This window comes from Corvus moneduloides, chromosome 8 (genome assembly GCF_009650955.1).
Source record: "Corvus moneduloides isolate bCorMon1 chromosome 8, bCorMon1.pri, whole genome shotgun sequence".
In the NCBI taxonomy this organism is placed as follows: domain Eukaryota; kingdom Metazoa; phylum Chordata; class Aves; order Passeriformes; family Corvidae; genus Corvus; species Corvus moneduloides.
In genome coordinates this window covers 9,180,064-9,200,172 of record NC_045483.1, presented here as the reverse complement: position 1 = coordinate 9,200,172, position 20,109 = coordinate 9,180,064, and the positions used below count along the sequence as shown (strand labels likewise).

Genomic DNA, 20,109 nt, shown 5'->3' with positions numbered 1-20,109 from the left:
ACTGAAGTACACAGAATGAGAAATTTGTGGGTGTATTTGTATGCAAACCACCATAATTACACCTTGTGTCTATTTATTTGTTCTTTGCATCAAGCATTATTTTATTTTTATTTAATGGTGAGGTCAGAAATTATCCCCTGCTACTGTCATGGAATAGGATTCTTCACATTGTGATTAATATTCTTAGGGGTCAACTGAAAATTTCTTATTCTGTGTATTATTTTCAGAAATTAAAAAACATGTATCGATATATGAGTGGGAAGATGCTGCTGAGAGAGAGTGTATGTACTCAGTGAAAAAAAGGACAGTGTCTAAAAATAGATTTTTATGGACTAAAAAGTATTTTTGGAAAGGTTTGCTTAAGTTTCTTTGATTTAAAATAGATCCCATCAGAGTAGCACAAATGTAGGCAGGACAATTCAGCTGCCTTAGAAACATCTCATTCTCCCTTCCCTCATTCTGGATGTCCAAAATGAGATCTGTCTTTATGGCTTCATTTTGGTTTTTACACGTGGAGTTCACAGTGGACAAAATGTATAATTTATTAAGAGAACTGAGCTCTGTAGCAAAATCACACTTCTAATGGGAAGCCTCAAAAATACTGTCTTTCCTGGGCTTTACCTACTGTTAGAAATCCAGGGAGTGGGAGACCTGAAAAAGATGATGGTAGTGTTCAAAAATGGCAACTGGTTCAGCCCAATTATGGGCTTTCATTTACAGTTGCTGATCTCTGTAGTGTGAGGCCAGAGAATGTAGGTACAGACTGATAGAGGCAATTAAGTGTCGCGGTGCTATTGGATGGTGAAATGCCGCGACCTTCCCAAAAGCGCCTCCAAGGCAGCCTCTCAGTGCAGCCCGCACACGTGCACACACACACACACACGTACACACACACATGTACACACACACACACACACACCTACACACACACACGTACACACACACACACATGTACACACACACACGTACACACACACACCCCCCTACACACACACGTACACACACACACACCCCCTACACACACACCCCTACACACACACATGTACACACACACACCCCTACACACACACGTGTACACACCCCCCCCCTACATACACACACACACACACACACGTACAAACACACACACCCCTACACACACACCCCTACACACACACGTACACACACACACACCCCCTACACACACACCCCTACACACACACACGTACACACACACACGTACAAACACACACACCCCTACACACACACCCCTACACACACACGTACACACACACACACCCCCTACACACACACCCCTACACACACACATGTACACACACACACCCCTACACACACACACGTGTACACACCCCCCCCCACATACACACACACACACACACACACACGTACAAACACACACACCCCTACACACACACCCCTACACACACACGTACACACACACACACCCCCTACACACACACCCCTACACACACACATGTACACACACACACCCCTACACACACACGTGTACACACACCCCCCCCACATACACACACACACACACACACGTACACACACACACATACACACACACATGTACACACACACACGTACAAACACACACACCCCCTACACACACACCCCTACACACACACATGTACACACACACACCCCTACACACACACACGTGTACACACACCCCCCCTACATACACACACACACACACACACACACGTACACACACACACGTACACACACACACGTACACACACACACGTACACACACACACCCCCCCTACATACACACACACACACACACACACACGTACACACACACGTACAAACACACACACCCCTACACACACACCCCTACACACACACGTACACACACACACCCCCTACACACACACCCCTACACACACACATGTACACACACACACCCCTACACACACACACGTGTACACACACACCCCCCCTACATACACACACACACACACGTACACACACACACACATGTACACACACACACATACACACACACACGTACACACACACACGTACACACACACACACGTACACACACACATGTACACACACACACACACACACACACACGTACACACACACACGTACACACACACACACGTACACACACATGTACACACACACACACACGTACACACACACGTACACACACACACGTACACACACACACACACGTACACACACACATGTACACACACACACGTACACACACACACCCCCCCTACATACACACACACACACACGTACACACACACACGTACACACACACATGTACACACACACACACACGTACACACACACATGTACACACACACACACGTACACACACACATGTACACACACACACGTACACACACATGTACACACACACACACACGTACACACACACGTACACACACACACGTACACACACACACGTACACACACACACCCCCCCTACATACACACACACACACACGTACACACACACATGTACACACACACACACACGTACACACACACACACACGTACACACACACACGTACACACACACACACACGTACACACACACACGTACACACACACACCCCCCCTACATACACACACACACACACGTACACACACACATGTACACACACACACACACGTACACACACATGTACACACACACACGTACACACACACACATACACACACACACACACGTACACACACACACACACACCCAGCGGAGAGCCGGCCAGACAGTCCGATGGTGAATGAGCAGGAAGGGTCTCTGCAGGGGCTTCTGCAGGAGGGATTTAATGCACCCGCAGTTGTGCGAGGTTCCAGAGAAGTCCAGGCAGAGCAATGGGGGCTCCAGGGTAAGGGAACCAGTCGAGAAACTCTGAGGGTGTATCAGGTAACAAGGGGTGTAGCGGCCAAGGGAGCCAACCGGGGAAGCGGAGCTGGGGTACATGAACAGAACAGAGCGTTCTGGCAGAGGCTTTTCTGGTCACCCTAACCTGAGCAGGTTCTTTTGGTACCAGAGACTTGTCCCACCAGTGGACTCTCTTTGTTCCTTGTAACCTAGGCTCACCAGCCACCACAATTAAGTAGCAAATAGAGGAAGGAATTAGAACTTGGATGCTTTTTTTCTGGGAAAGGACGGAGCTGGTAGAATGTACCAGCAGGTGTCTTGTTACTGTTAGCAATGGGAACCTGGGCTCCAGATGGAGATACTGGCTGAAACAAAGATATTTTAATGAACATGTTTTGGTTTATGATCCTTCACCATGAGCTAATTAGTGTGAACTAATTAGTTAGAAAATCTTGGGCCTCCTTAAGATTTTTTTCCTTCCTGCTTTACTGTCTTTGGGACCACTCTCTTTAAAAGTTGGCATTCTTATTAAACTTCTTTCCTTGGAGGAAAATGGCTCCATATTTTTATTTTCTCAGTTCATCTGTCTGTTGATGCAACACAATGGAGTTTATCTTCCATCTCCAAGATTTAGAAAATATTTATGTTAATTACACACTTACCACACAGCATAAAGTCTTTGGACCACAAAACAGGCTGAAGTACATGGTCCTGATGTGTAGTTGCTCCTTGTCCCCTAAATAGCATTAGTTGGATAAATAAAGCTGTGAGATAATAGACTTTATTAAAAAAGGCACAAAGCCAAGCTCATAGTAATAAAAGAAACCACTAAATTTTATGACTTAGGTCATTACAGCAAGGAGATGAGTTGAGATGACCAATAAAGATTTCATAAAAGAAACATAAGCTTTGTAGTATGCTTCTAAAAGGCAGTAGGAGTTCTCTGTTCCACCATTATCTTTAACAGTTTTCCCTGAAAGGTAGTTTTGCAGAGAAACTTGTAATTCTTGCATGTATATATTATATTTCAAAGACCTGCTGTAGTTAAATCATTCTCAAAATAAGCTTATTTTTGTAGCCTAGTTCTGCTGATCTTTAAATCGAAGTTATTCAGATCTCACAGAGACTTCTGTAAACAGCAGCCTGTATGATATTAGTGACTGACTTCCATTGCCTCATGTGACTTTTTAAAATCTGTTTTAGGGGTAAGAGTCTTCTTGGATTTGACATAGTGACTGAATTGTTTCAAGTGATCATATTGACATTCTTATATATTTCTGCAGGTTAGCCTGAACATGAATTGAGGATCAATTTATCTGTCAATAATACTGGCTTGATTTTGGCTGTTCCTATTCTTTGCATACAGATGGGTTTTTCTGAGGCCACAAGTCTGGATGTGTCCCTTTTCACTTCAAGACCGATTGTGAACCTATGCTTTAAACAGCAGAATTTATCCCACTTAGTCCCCCTACACCCAAATTAATTGTCAATGTGTGGATTACTTTGAACCTGCATCAGGTGTGGTGTTTCACCTGAGGTATCTTTATTATCATGCTGTTGTCTGACTTGGGAAGAGAGGGTGTTCCCCCCTTTGCCTTGTTCTTGCCTTTTATTCCAGCACTGATGATAGAAATGGCCGTGGTAAAGAAGGGTCTGCAAGTTGCCAAACCTTTGTCAGCAAATCAGCCAATATATGTTTGCTATATGTATCAAGGCAAAAGGCACAACAACCAGCTTTTAATTTAGCAATCTAAATTATCAGACTGGTCTTTGAACGTGCACAGGGCGGTTACAAGGAAGCAATAGGCTTTTCACGAAGGTGGATCTGAGAAGGAATGAATTTGAGTGATCTCATGCACAATTTAAAGGAATTTCTACTGACTGAATAGGGAAGTTGGTTAACTCAGCCAGCTAAGTAGATGTGTAAAGATGGGCTTTGTAATGAAAGATGATAGTTTAATAATGGTCATTTGAAGGAATCCATAGAAGGGGATTGGACAAAATACTGAAATTAGAGTACTGAAAAGCACATTACAGGAACAGACTGTGAGCTGTGGGTAACAGTAGATAGTGGAATAACTGCAAGTCAGCAGTGCAGAGGTCACTCATCACTGTTGGCCTACAGAGATGTTACAGTTAAATTTGAAGATATACCCAGTCTTCCTTCCTGCAGCAGCTGATGCCTGGCATATTTTGAGATTATGGCACATGAGTAAAAAGGCTGGCAAGCTGCTGTGCAGAACAGCCCAGCACTGAAGGCACCTTGGAGAAACTAAATTCTGATGAAAGAATAAAATACTATATATGGAGGGACCAAGGTTTGGAATTAGTATGTGGTAATTCAAACAAGCAAAGATGAGTGGTTATAATAAAAAGAAAACTAAAATTGATTTATATGCCAGGCTAAGGCTATTCCTTGTTATGTTTGGAGAGTACTATTCAAGCCCAAGCAATACTCACCTGAAGTTTTCTATGCTTGGATTTATAATTCTTGTATTGCATTTTGTTAGGTTTCCTTAGATGTTTCCATAGATTTCTGTAGTGATGATAGTGAATATTTGTGCGTTCTCTTAAAACAGAAAGAGGCAGAGGTCAGTCAGGTCCAACCTTTCGTATTTTGAAAAATCTTTCCATTTCTGGGTTAAGTTTAAAAGTCTGAGTTCAGGGAAATAAAAGTTCCTTTTCTAAATACAACAATACAACTGTTTTTTTCACAATAGGAATCATCCCCTGTTACTCCATAAATTCACAGAAACAGTGAATTTCAGTTCTCACTCAGGTCACCTGTTTCCTTCTCTACCCGTGGCAGGTGCAATGTAGCAGTTTAAGCATCTGCCTTGTTGGTGACATACATGGTCCTCCACTGGCCATGAGGTTGAGGTGGAAGCAGTTTTGTGGGCAGAAGCTGCATTTTTCACAAACAACATAACAGTCTTGTGTCTTCATGGGGGTTTGCTTGGCCTTCATCCCTGCCCTCGCCCCATAATGAAACTAAAAGTGTGTTTGATGAGGATTATTGAAAAGAAGATTTATGGATCTGTGACATCTATTTAAGATGGTTGATAGTGTCTCTGCATTAATTTCACATTAGCACTTGAAGTTTGATTTCTCTCTGCTGTTGCAGGAAGCTGTTGACATTTGTCAGAGTGGCAGAACACGGGGTTTGAGTTGTGTTTCCCTTTCGGAGTTGCCTGCAGCCTCTTCCCTGTGCGTGCAGAGAGGGAGGCAAGACTGGGGGTGGCTGAGACATTGACTTTTGCCAGCTGACACATACTGTTAAATTGATCCTTTCAATCAGAAGTTTCAGTGGATTTGTAGAATAGTTTTTTGTTACTTTTGGACAGGAATGTATCCATTTGTTTGGGGATGTTTTTCAGTTTTCTTAAGGAAATGCTTGGAAGTCCAGCATTGCATCAGGTTGTATATTAGCGCAATTTTCCTGCTTCTTGCACCCAATTGCTAAAAACTCAGCTACTTAGGAACAGGAAGACCCTTTTGGAATTGCAGTCTGAAGTGTCTAGTCTATTGTTCCTTGATCACCTTTGCAGAGAAATACAGAAGTTTCGAAAACTGAAGTTTGAACACAATTTTTCAAATTGAAAAGGAATTTCAATTTCTTTTATTTAATAACTCAGCTTGTGTTTCTGTTTCAATATAAGCTTTACGATTGTTAAGTAGGACCACTTACTTTTCCTCTAAATTTGTTAAACTGTATCTTTTTCATTTCTGTTCAGCAAAAAAATACTTAAATACCTATTCCAAAAGGCAGAGAGGAAAGTGTATGTTTTGCAGTATTTAGCTGTCCATGTGGGCATCAGGTCACTTTTTTCACCTTCCTTTTAGCAAGAGCAATGGCAAAAGTGACTATTCTCAAAGAACACAAAATCTGATTTATTCCCACAAATTATTTCTGGTTATGTTACTCTCAAGTATTTATTTACATTTAGAGCAGGGCCAAACTCTAAAACAGATGCCTGGACATTTTTTAAAAACACTTACCTATACTAGGAAATTCTAATAAATTTTGTATGAAAACAGATGTTTGTGGATAAATAAGCCTTTTTGTTGTTTACGCATATTCCACCAAAAAAATCTGTTTAATCTGTTCTTAAAACATTGAGCCTGAAAAATGGAGAGGTTGGGATGAAAGGATCTGCTGGTTCTTTTGTCTGAAATGCACCCAGTTTTGCTCATCTGTTCAGAGACTGCTTAGCATTTAGGAGGGGGAAAGCTATTCTTTAGTTCATGTATGAAAATGTACAATACTTTATATCAATTATTTGGCTGATTGCTGGAAGTGCGTTGGAGTGAGGGGGCACTGGCTAGTTCTGGCCTTCACTAATGGGAACATTTCAGAATGTGGATGGTAATTAAAGTATAGAATGCGGAAAATTAAGCCAAAATTGAATAGAAGTGAATAAGTATGTGTTCTGTTGTGCAGATGTTGGAAATAGATTATTTTGGATACCTCTTTCTATCTACATCTTATTTGGTTACCATGTAAAATTCAGTCATATGCCATGTAGATTGTTTCTCTTCCCATTACCTTTTCTGTTTTTATGTTGTGATGTATCTGTATAGGTAGTAATTTAGCAAAATATCCTGTCTGCCAGGTGTGGGAACTAGCTGATTGTATTGTAATACCAGATCATTACTTAATTCATATGCAACCTAGCCTAGCACATGGAAAGCATTATAAATCTATTTACAGTGTGGCTGGTCTGATGATAACATTGTATTAAATTCCCAGGTGAGGCAATTTAAGCAATTGCTTTGCCATGTGTAGGCCATGGAAATTAACTTCTCATATGCTTTAGTAATAGACAAACTTCATTGGTATGCTCAGATTAGTGGTATAGCAGAATTCTTACAGTCTGGTTACGTGTACCCTGCTTCACATGTAGAATCATACAGGGGGGTGGTACTGCAGATCACAGATCTTAATTAGTTTAAGCTGAGTTAATTCATTTCAATTCTAATTTAGCTGGGCTTGCCTATGAACACATTCAGTTCTATTGGGAAATGTTAAGGCTTGGGTCAAGTAGACAGATTGTTTAAAGCCAAATTGCCAGACAGAACTGAGCAAGTGTATCTGTTTGAACAGGGCTTTAAGGAAATCACCCAATCAGTATGCAAAAATCCTGTTCATAAACCAAGAGAGATCTGCCTGGAATCAGAAATTCTTCCTTGTCAGAAGGTCTGGGCACTGTAGTACATTTAAAACAGCCCCTGAAACTTTCTGAGTGCTGAAGTTCTTGTACAAAGAAGCTTAACCCTTTTGTGTCTCTCTGTTTGGGGACATGCTCAAATGCAAACACATTCACTGAGCAAAACCACTTGTGTGCTTAGACTTTTTGTCTAGGTATATACACAAAAATATAAAACACAAGGAAAACTTCTATATATGACAGGCCTTTGCAGACAAAAAACTGCACACAGAACCTCTTAAACCTATATTGGGCTGCCCAGAAATGCCTTGGATTAGAAACTCTGTAAATCTGTCTTTTCTAGAAACATACATATAAAGTACCAGTAGACAGTGGTAACTGACAACTAAGACTAAAAATGTTGACAATTTCTTGATTTGCCTGGTTAGCTTATGTATAGAAGTCATTAACTATTTATAAAATGCATTATGAATTGGGTTCCTTCAAACTGTAGCAGAGTGTGTGACATTTCCAGCTCAAACTATCATTCTTCATTTGGCTAAACTATATATTTATAAACAGCTGATGGTTATGAACTAAAAAATAAAAAATAAAAAATATAAAATAATTATTTAATTATTGAGTTCAGACAAGCTGAATTAATTTTGATAGCCACATTTAAAAGTGTTAGCCAATAATACTTTAATGAAAATAAGAATAGTATTTCAAGATATTGATACTTCGGACAAAACTTGAAAGAATAAATGAGCACTTTAGTTCAAAGACCTTTCCTTTTATATTATTGAATCATTTGGTAGTGAAATTGTGATCAAAAGTAGTATCAAATTATTTATTGATTATGGCAAAGAGTTATACCTAATTGTAGCCAAAGCATTATTTCTTTTAATAAAATTTCTGATTTTCAGATCATGACAGATTATTGCAATAAAAGAACAATGATACAAATATATTTATTAAGTTCAGTGGTGAGGACTTAAAGGATTATACAGAGCCTCTAAAAATTGTATTGCTATTAAAATTTATTTCTTTCCCATGAAGTATCTTCTTTTTCCTTTCACCCATGCAGGCTCTTAAGAATGCGAATATCATCCAGTTAAATCTTTCAAATCAATGATGTGTAATCAAGGACCATCTCAATCCCTACATATTATTAGGCAGCTTGTTCACTGGAGAACAAGCTCATGAAGCATTGTGCTCCTCATCTCAGTCTAATAATGCTAAATACATTCAACACTAACAGGATCAGTGGGGCTGAGTCATTTTGTGAAATCGGGTGAAACCGTACAGTTGACCTACTAGACCTCAAATGAGGTCTTAAGATTGAATCTTAATCAGAAAAGAAGATCAGATATTTTTTGGTATATATTTGTAATTTCCTTCCTTGTTTGAGGTGTATCAAATAAAAATCGGAAAATAATATAATTGAGCAATCTATGCCAATTTGTTGGCTTTTTGGTGAGAAAAGAGAAAAACAAAACCTATCTCCATATGATATTCTTGCATACTGTGGAGTGTTTTAGTCCCCCATAGTGATGAAATGAATAATTTAAACAGGCAGCTCTGATACCACAGCCTGTTTAAAGGTTCTCATTTCCTTTAATGCTGTAGACTACTTCAGCTTGGTTAGTATGAAACTGTGACAGCTGAGATCTCCAAAAGATTTGGCACAGTTCACCTCTTGCTGTGGGTCCATGGTCCATGGCTTTGTCCTTCCTACTTAGATCTGTAGCTGTAGGATATAATCTATATCTGAATGCTGGCAAGTGAATCACAAATGTGTAAACATTGTAACGATGATGTTGGTAATAAGAGGAGCTACACAGAATAAAGAGCTAAAATGTTTTGCTCTGAGGGGACCCATACAAGGCTTACTTCACTGCTAGGTCCCTTGCATAAAGGGTGACACACTTCCAAACCTCTTTGTTGCAAAGGTGATGAATTTTCCTGTGCTCAGTTTAATTTCTAGTGGTTGTTTCCTGTGCCTCAGTCCCAAGCACAAGTTTTGGCCTGATGGCCCAAGCAGGGAAGGTTTGAGGAGGGATTCATTTTTTCTGAGTTCTTACTGGTAGTCACTACCATGGCAGGGTGTGGGGGAAGCCCCCATCAATAAAGGAAGACCCTACACCTTAGTTCTTTCTACTCTTTGGTTTCTTCCTCTGATGAAGTGTAAAAATTACCATAACCGGTCTCAAAAAGAAAAAAAAAATGGTAAATATCTCTCTCTTTTAATAGTAAAAGTGGGAATATTAGCTGAGTAATAGCCTGTTATTTGGCTAACAGAGAAATTGAAAGCTGGGCTGGTGTTCTCATTATGGATTTCCCCATTGCTCCATTGAATCCTGTGCTATGTTAGTAATCATCACACTTTTGCTTTACGTTGCACTTGGTCTAGTTTGGAATCAACATAATTATCAGTTCAAGAGCAAATCTGGTGCTCATAAGCTGTCAATTTACTTAATATCCTGTCTGTCCTAATGATCCCATGGATGACTGTCTCAGTTTTGTGGCGTTTCCGTGAACTGCTGAAAACCTATGTTTCCCTGTGCTGTTGTTTACTCTCCTTTCTTTTGCTCTTTAATTTCTGATCCTTTCCCAGTAGCCTTAGCAGCATGGAAAACGCTTGTTAATTTTCTACATCTTTAAATTTAATCGGATGTCACATGTGTGTTGTTCAGGTTTGGTTTTGGTTTTTTTTTAATGTGGGAAAAGCTCAGTCTTCCTTTGCTGTCTAGTGGCATCACTGCAGTGTTATGCTGAGTTCTGTGACCTGCTAGCAAGTGTTCTTCAGAAAAACACATTTGGTTCCTGCACTGGCATTTCTTCAATGCTTTTGCTGGTAGCGTTTATTGCCTCACATGTTACGTATCTTGAGCTTCACGGAAGCTGCTTTCATTGCTGCAATGTTGAGGGTGTGACTGTCTTAGAAATACTACAGTTTTGCCATGCAGATTTGTTAAGATAGAGCAGTTGAAGAACTTTGTAATAACTTTTACTTGCAGATTTATTTTTTTTTTAATCAAATAGGTATCCATTAGGGGGCTCTCGAGGTTCAAGATGATCAGCCTTGATACCAATGGCTTCGGAGCGTTACTTCCTAACCCTTTTTTCTTTTTGTTTTACAGAAAAGGTCACGAATCGCCTACAGTGATGAGGTGCGGAATGAGCTCCTAGGGGATGACGGGAATTCCTCAGAGAACCAGGTAGGATGCTAATCAAGAAGCCCTAGTGGGTGGCTGGAGGGTGAAGGAGGTCACTGGCACACTGGGCTTCTCAAGCTGCTCCTTAACAGCATTAGCAACAACTCATGTGGAAGTGATACTGTTTAATGCAAAGCTGGGGTCTTAATCAACTTCAAAATGTTTCTTGGAGATCTTACATTTAACCCTTTAACTTGTGATCACTGTCTGCTATCTCAAAAAAAATCTTTTCTTCTCTTTTCTTTATTATTTAGTACTTAAGAAATAACTTGAAACACGCTGTTTGCCGACAAAGCCAAGGTCTTCACCTCAAACACATGTAAAAGGAATAAAAAAGTACATAATGCAGCTTTGATAATAATGCAGTATAATTAAATCAACACTGGCAGGCAAAACAAATGAAAGTGCGCTCTCAGAATTAGGCAGTATCCCACTCAGTTTCCTTGTGTGATTCCTTCCCTAACCAGATTTTCTCTCCTTGTACCAAAACCACAAGTTGTTCTAATAAGAGCGTGCTTTCATAATGCATGTTGTACTAGGATGCAGAGTGCTATCCACCTCTTGTAATGAATGAAAGCTTGGTAATCCTGAGGCTTTTTTAAAATCTTGTACCCGTATTGTTGTTCTGCATACTACAGTGAGGATCCTGTGAGACTACTGAAAATTGTAAAGGCACCGTTTTATTCAGGAGACTTTGACCCACCTGTTAATATTTCTTTTTGGGATGAAACTTGTTTGACACTGTCTGAAAGGAGAATATTTCTTTTCTTTCTGAGATTTATGTTATCAAAGTCTTGTGTTTTGAGTTAGAAATTAGCTGAAAGTTTTCCTACATGTCATGTTTTCTCTTCTGACTAGATAGAATCCAAATTATTTTGCTAATGAAAGTAAAAACTGTTTAAGTGTTTACTTGATGAATGTGATATTAAATAAGGAAATGGATCAGAACAATGTTCTGAAATTTTTTGTGTCTTCTATGCCAGTAAAGGCTCAGCTCCACTAAGGACAGAAAAAATAAAGACTTGGAAACTTACCTGGTACAAAGACTTTCAAAACACAGACCCCATAACCCTTAATCTTATACAGTATTTTAAACATGCTCTGTAAATTTTAAACTCCGTAATAGACTTTAAGTCATACATGAATGAAATTATACACAGGATACGATTTATCTGAAGACACAAGACTGGAGTATAGCAGCTCTAATAGCTATGTGAAGACTTAAATGACATTAATGTTCATATTTATATATGATAGAAAGGGGAGATTCCAAAATTTGAGTAAAATAAAGACGGGGGCCTTATACCTAAATAATGAATTTATGGAGAAGATGATTTTAGGGAGAAGAGTTTCATAGTCTGCATGTCATGATTGTAAATGCAGTCCTGTGAAAGTGTTAAGATTCTCATTTTATTTCTCTTAAGGTAGTGATACTTTTACATTTCAAGAAAAAAATGTGTGAATTCAGACATAAAAGGGCAATTGTGATAAGAAGCTTTACTTATAACAGAATATCTTATGTGTAGGGATGAGATAAAATATTTTATTTTCACTTTTTAAAGAATGTTTAAATAACTGGTTCATATGTGCACTTTTTGTGACTGGTGATCTTTTTTTCCAAACTTGGTGAAAGAGACACGTTCTCATCTCAAGGAACTAAATGATACCTTCAACCATATGTCAACTTGAGGGCTTTTACTTCCAAATGAGCACTATTTAAATGAAAGAAAATTTTGGCTGCTGAAGGACTCTTGTGTAGTCTTTTAGGTAATCAAAATCCTTTTCTATAACCCAACTTGAAATTATTACCTCTGTATCTTTAAAGTTCTTCATTCCTTTCTTGAAAAAATATAATGAAATAGCACCATAAAAGAGTCACCTAATTTCTTTTAAATATGTGAATGCCAGTATTTTTAAAATACATTATTTATCATTTCGTTTCAATAGTAAATATCACATTCTCTTTTTTTTATTTTATATTTTTACTTAGACCTGTACTTATTTACATGTAGCTATGAGTGCAAGCAGTTAGTGCAAAAACTTCAGCTGGTATTGAGTTTATTAGAATATACAGCTTTCAAAATCAAGTGTAAGGCTTGGGTACTTACCAGATACATGGGATAATGTCGTGTTTAACTCAGTAACTTTCACTCCTATGCATTATTATATTAATAGAAAACTTAGACTGAATGATGAAAGAATGCTCAGGTATAACTTAAAGCCATATAAAATATTCGAAGATGTTTCGAATGCTTGCTTTTGTTTTGTCTGATGGAAATAAATATAGGTACACAGACTGATCCTGACCCTAATATTGTAGGATTTTTACTTCTCAACCAGTTTGGGTTAGGTTAAGTTAATTTAACTGAAAAGTGGTTGGTTTGTTTTCCCCAATTCAGTCACCAGCTGGGAAAAGGGAGAGAAACTATTCCTTTTCTGACAGAGGAGGTGTTGAAAGAAGTTGCCAGCTCAGAATTGCTCCTGTACCAAACCACAAATATTGATAAAATCTGCCAATAGAAATATTGAATATCTGGGTAGTCAGGGTTGTTACCCAGAGGCAAACAAGAGATATGAGTTGTTGGTCTTTGTGATAAACATTTGCATAATGTTTTTGGTGGAGAGAGAAGACAAAAGGAACTTAATGCTTGCTGGCTAGTATGACCATATAAAAATCTAGAAATAAAACAGGTCAGTATTGGAAAAATAAATGATCTGGATCTTTTCCTCATTCAGCTTCTCTTTTTTTAGATGAGTTTCAAAGTACAGTTACAGCAAACCACAGCCAAGTTATAAGCTGTAATGAACAGGATGATATGTATGAGTTTCCAGTTGCTCTCTCAGGAAGAAAGATTGAAGTACAAAGAACAGGTTGAAGAATTAGCTAATGGTGATTTGTCTTTTGTCTTCTTCATTTTCCCAACATGTCTCCCAGAAGTAGCAGCCATCATGTCTAGATGACACTTATAGAATAACTTGGAATACAATTCCCTTATAGTGATTATGCCAAGATTTAACTACTTTTACTAGATACAGCATATAGAAATTTCCTGTAAGAAGTTGTAAGAATTATGCGATTCTGCTACTGAAAGTTTCTTTTGAAATAAATGCAACTTTGTTTGATGAGACAGGTAGTGATACAGTGCTCTTAATGCACCTAGAGTTCAGTAAAGTCACTGCTTAACATATGTTAATTTCTTCTTAATTTGAATCATGTGAATGTAGTCAGATGAGGCACTCAGAAGTTGAAAATCAAGAGATTTTGCATCAAAAAAGCCCTTACCTCACAAACCCAATCCCAGAAAATTACTGTGTGCGTTGGGTTGTTATTTATTTTCCAAGAGTGGTCTTAAACAGGCTCTGTTGCTTTCAAGTCTTGTTTGTCATCCTGGCCACCAACATTTAGCAAATCCCTTGAAAGTTTTGAGTTTTTCAGTGCAGTGATACACTACCTAAAGTTGTAGCCTCACTTTAATAATAATAGAACTGTTTTATGTAGATATTCCTATGTTTTTGAGGAAGTATATGTTGGGTTAAATCAGAAATCCCTCTCAACCAAAATAATGTGAGGTTCAGTATTACCAACTTTCTTGAGGTTTAACAGTGTTCCTTTCTCTTTAGCAGCTATGTTCATTAGTAAGTTAAATAAATTCACATTGAGTTAAACTGCATATCCATATACCCATACATTCTATATGTGATTCGTGGTGAACAAATATTTTGTGTCTACTTAATTTCTGACTACAAAGTTGTGATAATATTAGATTTGGGCTTGCTGTGCATAAAGTGTGTCAAACTTCAGCTACAGACCAGGGGGTGAAGTTGGTCAATTTAATTCGCCAAGATCTAAAGAAGGTCGGTATCATTTCATATAGCCCTGGCAGAGCAGATCATTACCAGACACAAATCTGTTCGTTACATGCCGAGGGTTTATAGCAAAATAAATAGACTGTCATCATAAGTTCAGAAAATTGTGTGTTCGACCCACGATAATGTGTAAAGGGCGTTTAATAGAGTTCAGCATTTATTCGTTATCTATATGCGGACAGAGACGGCGGAGGCGTTATCAGCTTTTTAAAAAAAATTCGGTAGTTTTCTGTGTCACATGACGAGCCTCACGGCCACACGCGTGCGCGCACACACACACACACACATCCCATCTCGCTCCCTCGCTCTCTGTGGTGCAGTTTTGATTTTAGTCACAGCAGAAGGCTTAGCCACAAGAGATTCCACTGGTTCAAGCCAGCGTAAACCAGATTTTTTTTTTTTAGCCTACAAAGGAACAGATTACCTCTTGTATCGAATTCTGTATTGCAAAAAAAAAAAAAAGAAAAAAAACCAACTTTGTTTCAAAAATATGCTGATTATCATAACCTAAAATGGTGGCTGCGCATGGCTTAATGCTGTTTACAGTTCAGGAGTGAGCATAATAAAAATAATGTTTCAAAATAGAAATGTAAAGGTAACACATTTTCATCAAGAGCATTGTTAAATTGGGGAAAAATACATCTTTTGTTAATTTGAATGAATATCTTTCAGCCAATGTTAAAAAAACCCCAACCCTCTCCCATTACTTAGCTTAGCTGCAAATCCTATGCAGAGCTTAAATTCAGCCATGCAGCACAAACAAGATAGAACATTTTTGTTTGGGACCTATTGAAAAAACAAATGTGCAGCATTTTAAAACTCTCATTGATTATAGCAGGGTGGCATGCCCGGACGGGCTCTATTGCGGGAGAGTCGTTTTAAACTTTGGCCCTTTAAGTATCATAGTCAACTGAAGAATGGTGGCCTCAGGAAGAAAAGATAGCTATGTGATCAACTCCCAGATCGTCTCTTTCTAAAGCCTTAATGTTTGCCTTTTTGGGAAAAAAAGGGGGGGAAGAGCTGGAGAACGAGACAAATTTATGATAGGCCAAGCACTTGAATTTAAGCGCTGGTTTGGCCGACAATGCAGTTTTCTTTGTACCAAATTCTACCAAACTTCTTTGGCTCAGTGCAGAAGTGCTGGCCCAGTTCAGGTCAGGGTGGTGTAGGAGCCCTCCTAATTACATCTTGCTAGAGACTCTTGTCCCTTTTGGTAACGGAGTGAGGCGAACCTTCAGTTTTAGATGAGCCGTATGAAACAATAGAGAGTAATGGAGGTTCTTTTGTTTCCTTCATGCTGGTGAGACTTTATTAGTAATAAACATTCTCAGCTTACACATATGTTGAAAATTAGTGTTATGGAACTGTAGGTGAAGTATCAGCGTAAACTGAGATAATTATGTAGCTGTTGTAATTTTGAATTCAATTGGAAACGGTGAGAGAACTGTAATTTTTCATAAAGAGCCACTCTTGTGCAGATATTTTTTGTGAGCAATTATACATTTTGTTCCAGTACAAGTAATTTATCTATCTCTCTAAGGGGAGTGTATATTACAACATAGCTTGATCATCAGGCTGGGGTTTTATTTAGTTTTATGGTAAAGCTGCCAGAGCAATATTATTAGTGTTAGTGTTAGATTGTGTTGATTTACAAGCATAAATAAATAAATATAAATTTATATACTATATAAGCATACACACACACTCTATGTGTGCATATATATACACAGTGTATAGTGATCTGGATCAAGAACCTGGAATGGGTCTTCTCTGAGGGAAATACATTTCATGTTGTTCCCTATTCCTTTGTCTATTTTTAAATATGCTATTCAATAAATCATAGTTCTGAGCCATTTAACTAAGCTGATTTATTTTTTTTTTACCTGGCAAAACCCCTCAGTATGAAGTTCAATAATAAAATTAAATAATATAGTTACAGTAGAACTCAGGTATATAAAAACTGAAATGCTGAAATACATGCTATAAAGATGCAGTCATCTATTAATAAGTTAGATCTTCTAGTAAAATAAGAAATCAGTTGTCACGACTAAAATATACAGAAAACATTCTGAAAACTTGTGTATACAAAACCACTTCAGCTGTACAATCTTCGAAGAGAGGAATAGTAAACTTGTTTTTTTCTTTATAATATAGACTTCTATGAAGTCATTCCCCTTTATTTCATGATGGTGTCTTAGATGTGGTTTAAAAGAGAATTTCACACTATTCTCTTTGTTTAATGTGACAGTGTGAGAAAGTGATCTTTATTCGTTCAAAAAACTCTGCATGTAGTCTATGTTTAGGTTCTTTTAATGTGTTTGTCTGTGATTTTTAAATGCTAAACATGTAAACAGATAAATTGTCAATGTTAATTCTGTATCCTGTCACACAACTGATCTTTCTTTCCTGCCATTTCTTTCCTTTTTATCTTTTTTGTGCGTTCATGTTGCAGTTGATAAAATTACGTGAAGAGGTGAGTACTTTCTTGCTTTTTGTTGTCTAGCTTTCCCTTTAAAGCTGAGTTTCTAAATCTGAAGTAGATCTTTTTGTTCATTGTTGCAGGGAAATCTACACAAAGCAAAAATATTGATTACATTGCTTTAAAATATTCACTGTTGTGCCTCTTTTTCCCTAATAATTGTATACTTACATAGGAATCTCTAGATCAAACCTTAGAAATTAACATTCTTTGATAATGGAATTTTTTTTAAAGGCACTAGAAAAAGAAGGGTGGAAAAAAACTCTATTATTTGATCTCTCCAAGAATACCATGATCAAATCAGGTACAATAATAATCATGTTTGCATCACAAAATCTTTGATAGGGAAAGTACATTTATACACTGGTATTGAAAGTCAAAGCATTGCTTTGGTATAAACCTTTGCTGAAGCATTTTAAAAATTACATAGTATTTCACAGTGTTTTGAGTGTGGTGTGAGGTATTCAAACAGCTTATGTATTATACTGGATATTGTACACCCACTGAAAATACAGTACAGATAGATAGACCTACACACATATCAATATTTATTATTTATTTGTGAGTGCTGTAGATCTGTAGGTGTAACACTAGAGATCAGTATTCCAGAACACCTTTCTTCCAGTTATAAAATGACTCATAAATATTTAAGAAGAAGCCTGTTTTAATGGTCAGTTCCTCAAATGTTTCAGTACATTTTCTGAAATTAATCTCTGCTTTTGCTTGCTGTTGTAGCAAAGCAGGTATTTGAACTGCTATTTTTTTATTATTTCCTAGTAGCCACTGAAAAGAAGGTCTGAGTAAAGTCAAGTTTACTTACAGGTCAGATTTCTGAAGGGTTTCATACGGAGAGCTTGGACCAGTGAAGTATTTGAATAAATATCTTTAGAAGCACGAGTATTTTAACATCACATATTTGTCTGGTATCTTCTTTGTGGAACATGTGTGCTCAGTAATGTATCAGTAATATATACTGAGCTCTGCAGGAAAGGATTTGTAAGTTTTAGAAATGGTGATGACAAAGAATTGTAAAGTAACCACATTAAGGACAATTACAGAGAATTCTTAAAAACAGGTAGGTATTTGTGATACAAAGATTCTTCACTAGTTCCCCGAATGCTTTATTTTCCCCCTCTTCTCATGGAGCTGATATTAATATGTAAAAGCTACAGAGTAAAAGAGTTAACAAAAAAAATTTAAATAAAATAAACATGTAACCACATGAAAGCCTTCCCACCACTGCTGAGCTCCCCTCCCCAATAGTCCCAGTATTTAAACAGATGACAGTATTGTTGCAAGGGTTTGTATAGCCTGATTTCGGAGGTTTTTCAGAAGAATAAGGTTCATTTTCTTATCCTTTTAACAACACCTGCATGTCTGCCCCTGAGCTTTTGCAAAGAGTACAGCAGGATCATTTTTGTTTGCAAACATAAGATTATAGTTTTATAATGATTCCTAATTTTTAAATTCACTCTGAAAATTTAATCATACATAAAGAACAAAGCTGCCACTTATCTGCTTTTCTTTTTGAAATAGCTATGAAAGCAAGTAAGAAAATTCAGGGTATTATTGCAAAGGGGTGCAACTTGGGAGCTATACTGAACTCAGTTATATCTTTTGGATTTTATAAATCCTCTGTGCTAGCCACCTAAAAAAAATTGACATTGCTTCTGGTAATTTTTTTTTTTTTTTGCTTTTCCTTGCTTAGCCTCATAAGTTACTTTTTCCTCTCTGCATATGGTGAAAGCAGCAGAAAATAGAACTAAATAGAGGGATTTATTATTTTGTCTTGATCAAAATTGTACAGGTAGAGAGAAAAATAATTTTAAACCCAATTGTTTGCATTCTGTTCTCTGCATGTAAGTACCCGCTCTGTGTTGGATAGGCTGTAAATGCAATGGTGTTTTTATACCCAATGCAAAATGCACATTAAAGTTTAAATGAAGGCTAGCACAGTGACTCAGGCATAATTCTTAACTCGTCACAGAGCGAAACATCAAGGCATCCCCAATTATAGTTCTCCTAAGGAGGTATGAAGTGATCTTAAAAGAAATTGTGGTTTGCCATACTGTTTGTTAATAAAACCTGTGCCTTCTCTCATTACAAGGCTCTATTCTCGCACACTTGCCGTACACAGGCTTCCATGGAGGCTGTGTCGCTCTGTCTTTTGAGCTCCTGAGATCTCAGTTTGAATCCAGCCCACATGGAATGACTAAATCTCTAGTGATAGCGTGCCACTTTGCAAAACTTCCTTATATAACTCCAAACAGAAGCTGTTTCTGAAACTGCAAGACAGACTGAATCACCTCGCTATCCCCCTCACAGAGTGCAGGGGATACTGTGGGAGAAGGAGTTTGGGGAGGGGTGGAAGCTTTTGAAAGCTGCCTGCTATAGGGCATTGATTTCATGTCCAAAGGACAGGGTGCCTCCAAATCCAAACAGTGTAAATGACACCACCCTTTATAATAAAATTAGTTTTCATTATAGAATGCCTTGGGTGGAAATGCTCTGAAATCAAGTTAAGAAATGGCTCT

The 20,109-nt window shown here is 37.9% G+C and overlaps 1 protein-coding gene across 4 annotated transcripts in view; it reads left to right on the top strand.

Moving 5' to 3' along the window:
• VTI1A (vesicle transport through interaction with t-SNAREs 1A) overlaps nt 1–20,109 on the top strand; it is a 260,912-nt gene that overhangs the window by 43,066 nt on the left and 197,737 nt on the right. For 2 of the 4 annotated variants that reach the window (XM_032116803.1, XM_032116805.1), the window contains exons 4-5: nt 11,155–11,232; nt 17,549–17,569. In XM_032116803.1, the coding sequence (XP_031972694.1) occupies nt 11,155–11,232; nt 17,549–17,569 (99 nt within the window). The remainder of the gene's footprint in view (nt 1–11,154; nt 11,233–17,548; nt 17,570–20,109) is intronic. The other 2 variants (XM_032116804.1, XM_032116806.1) reach the window with 1 other exon arrangement.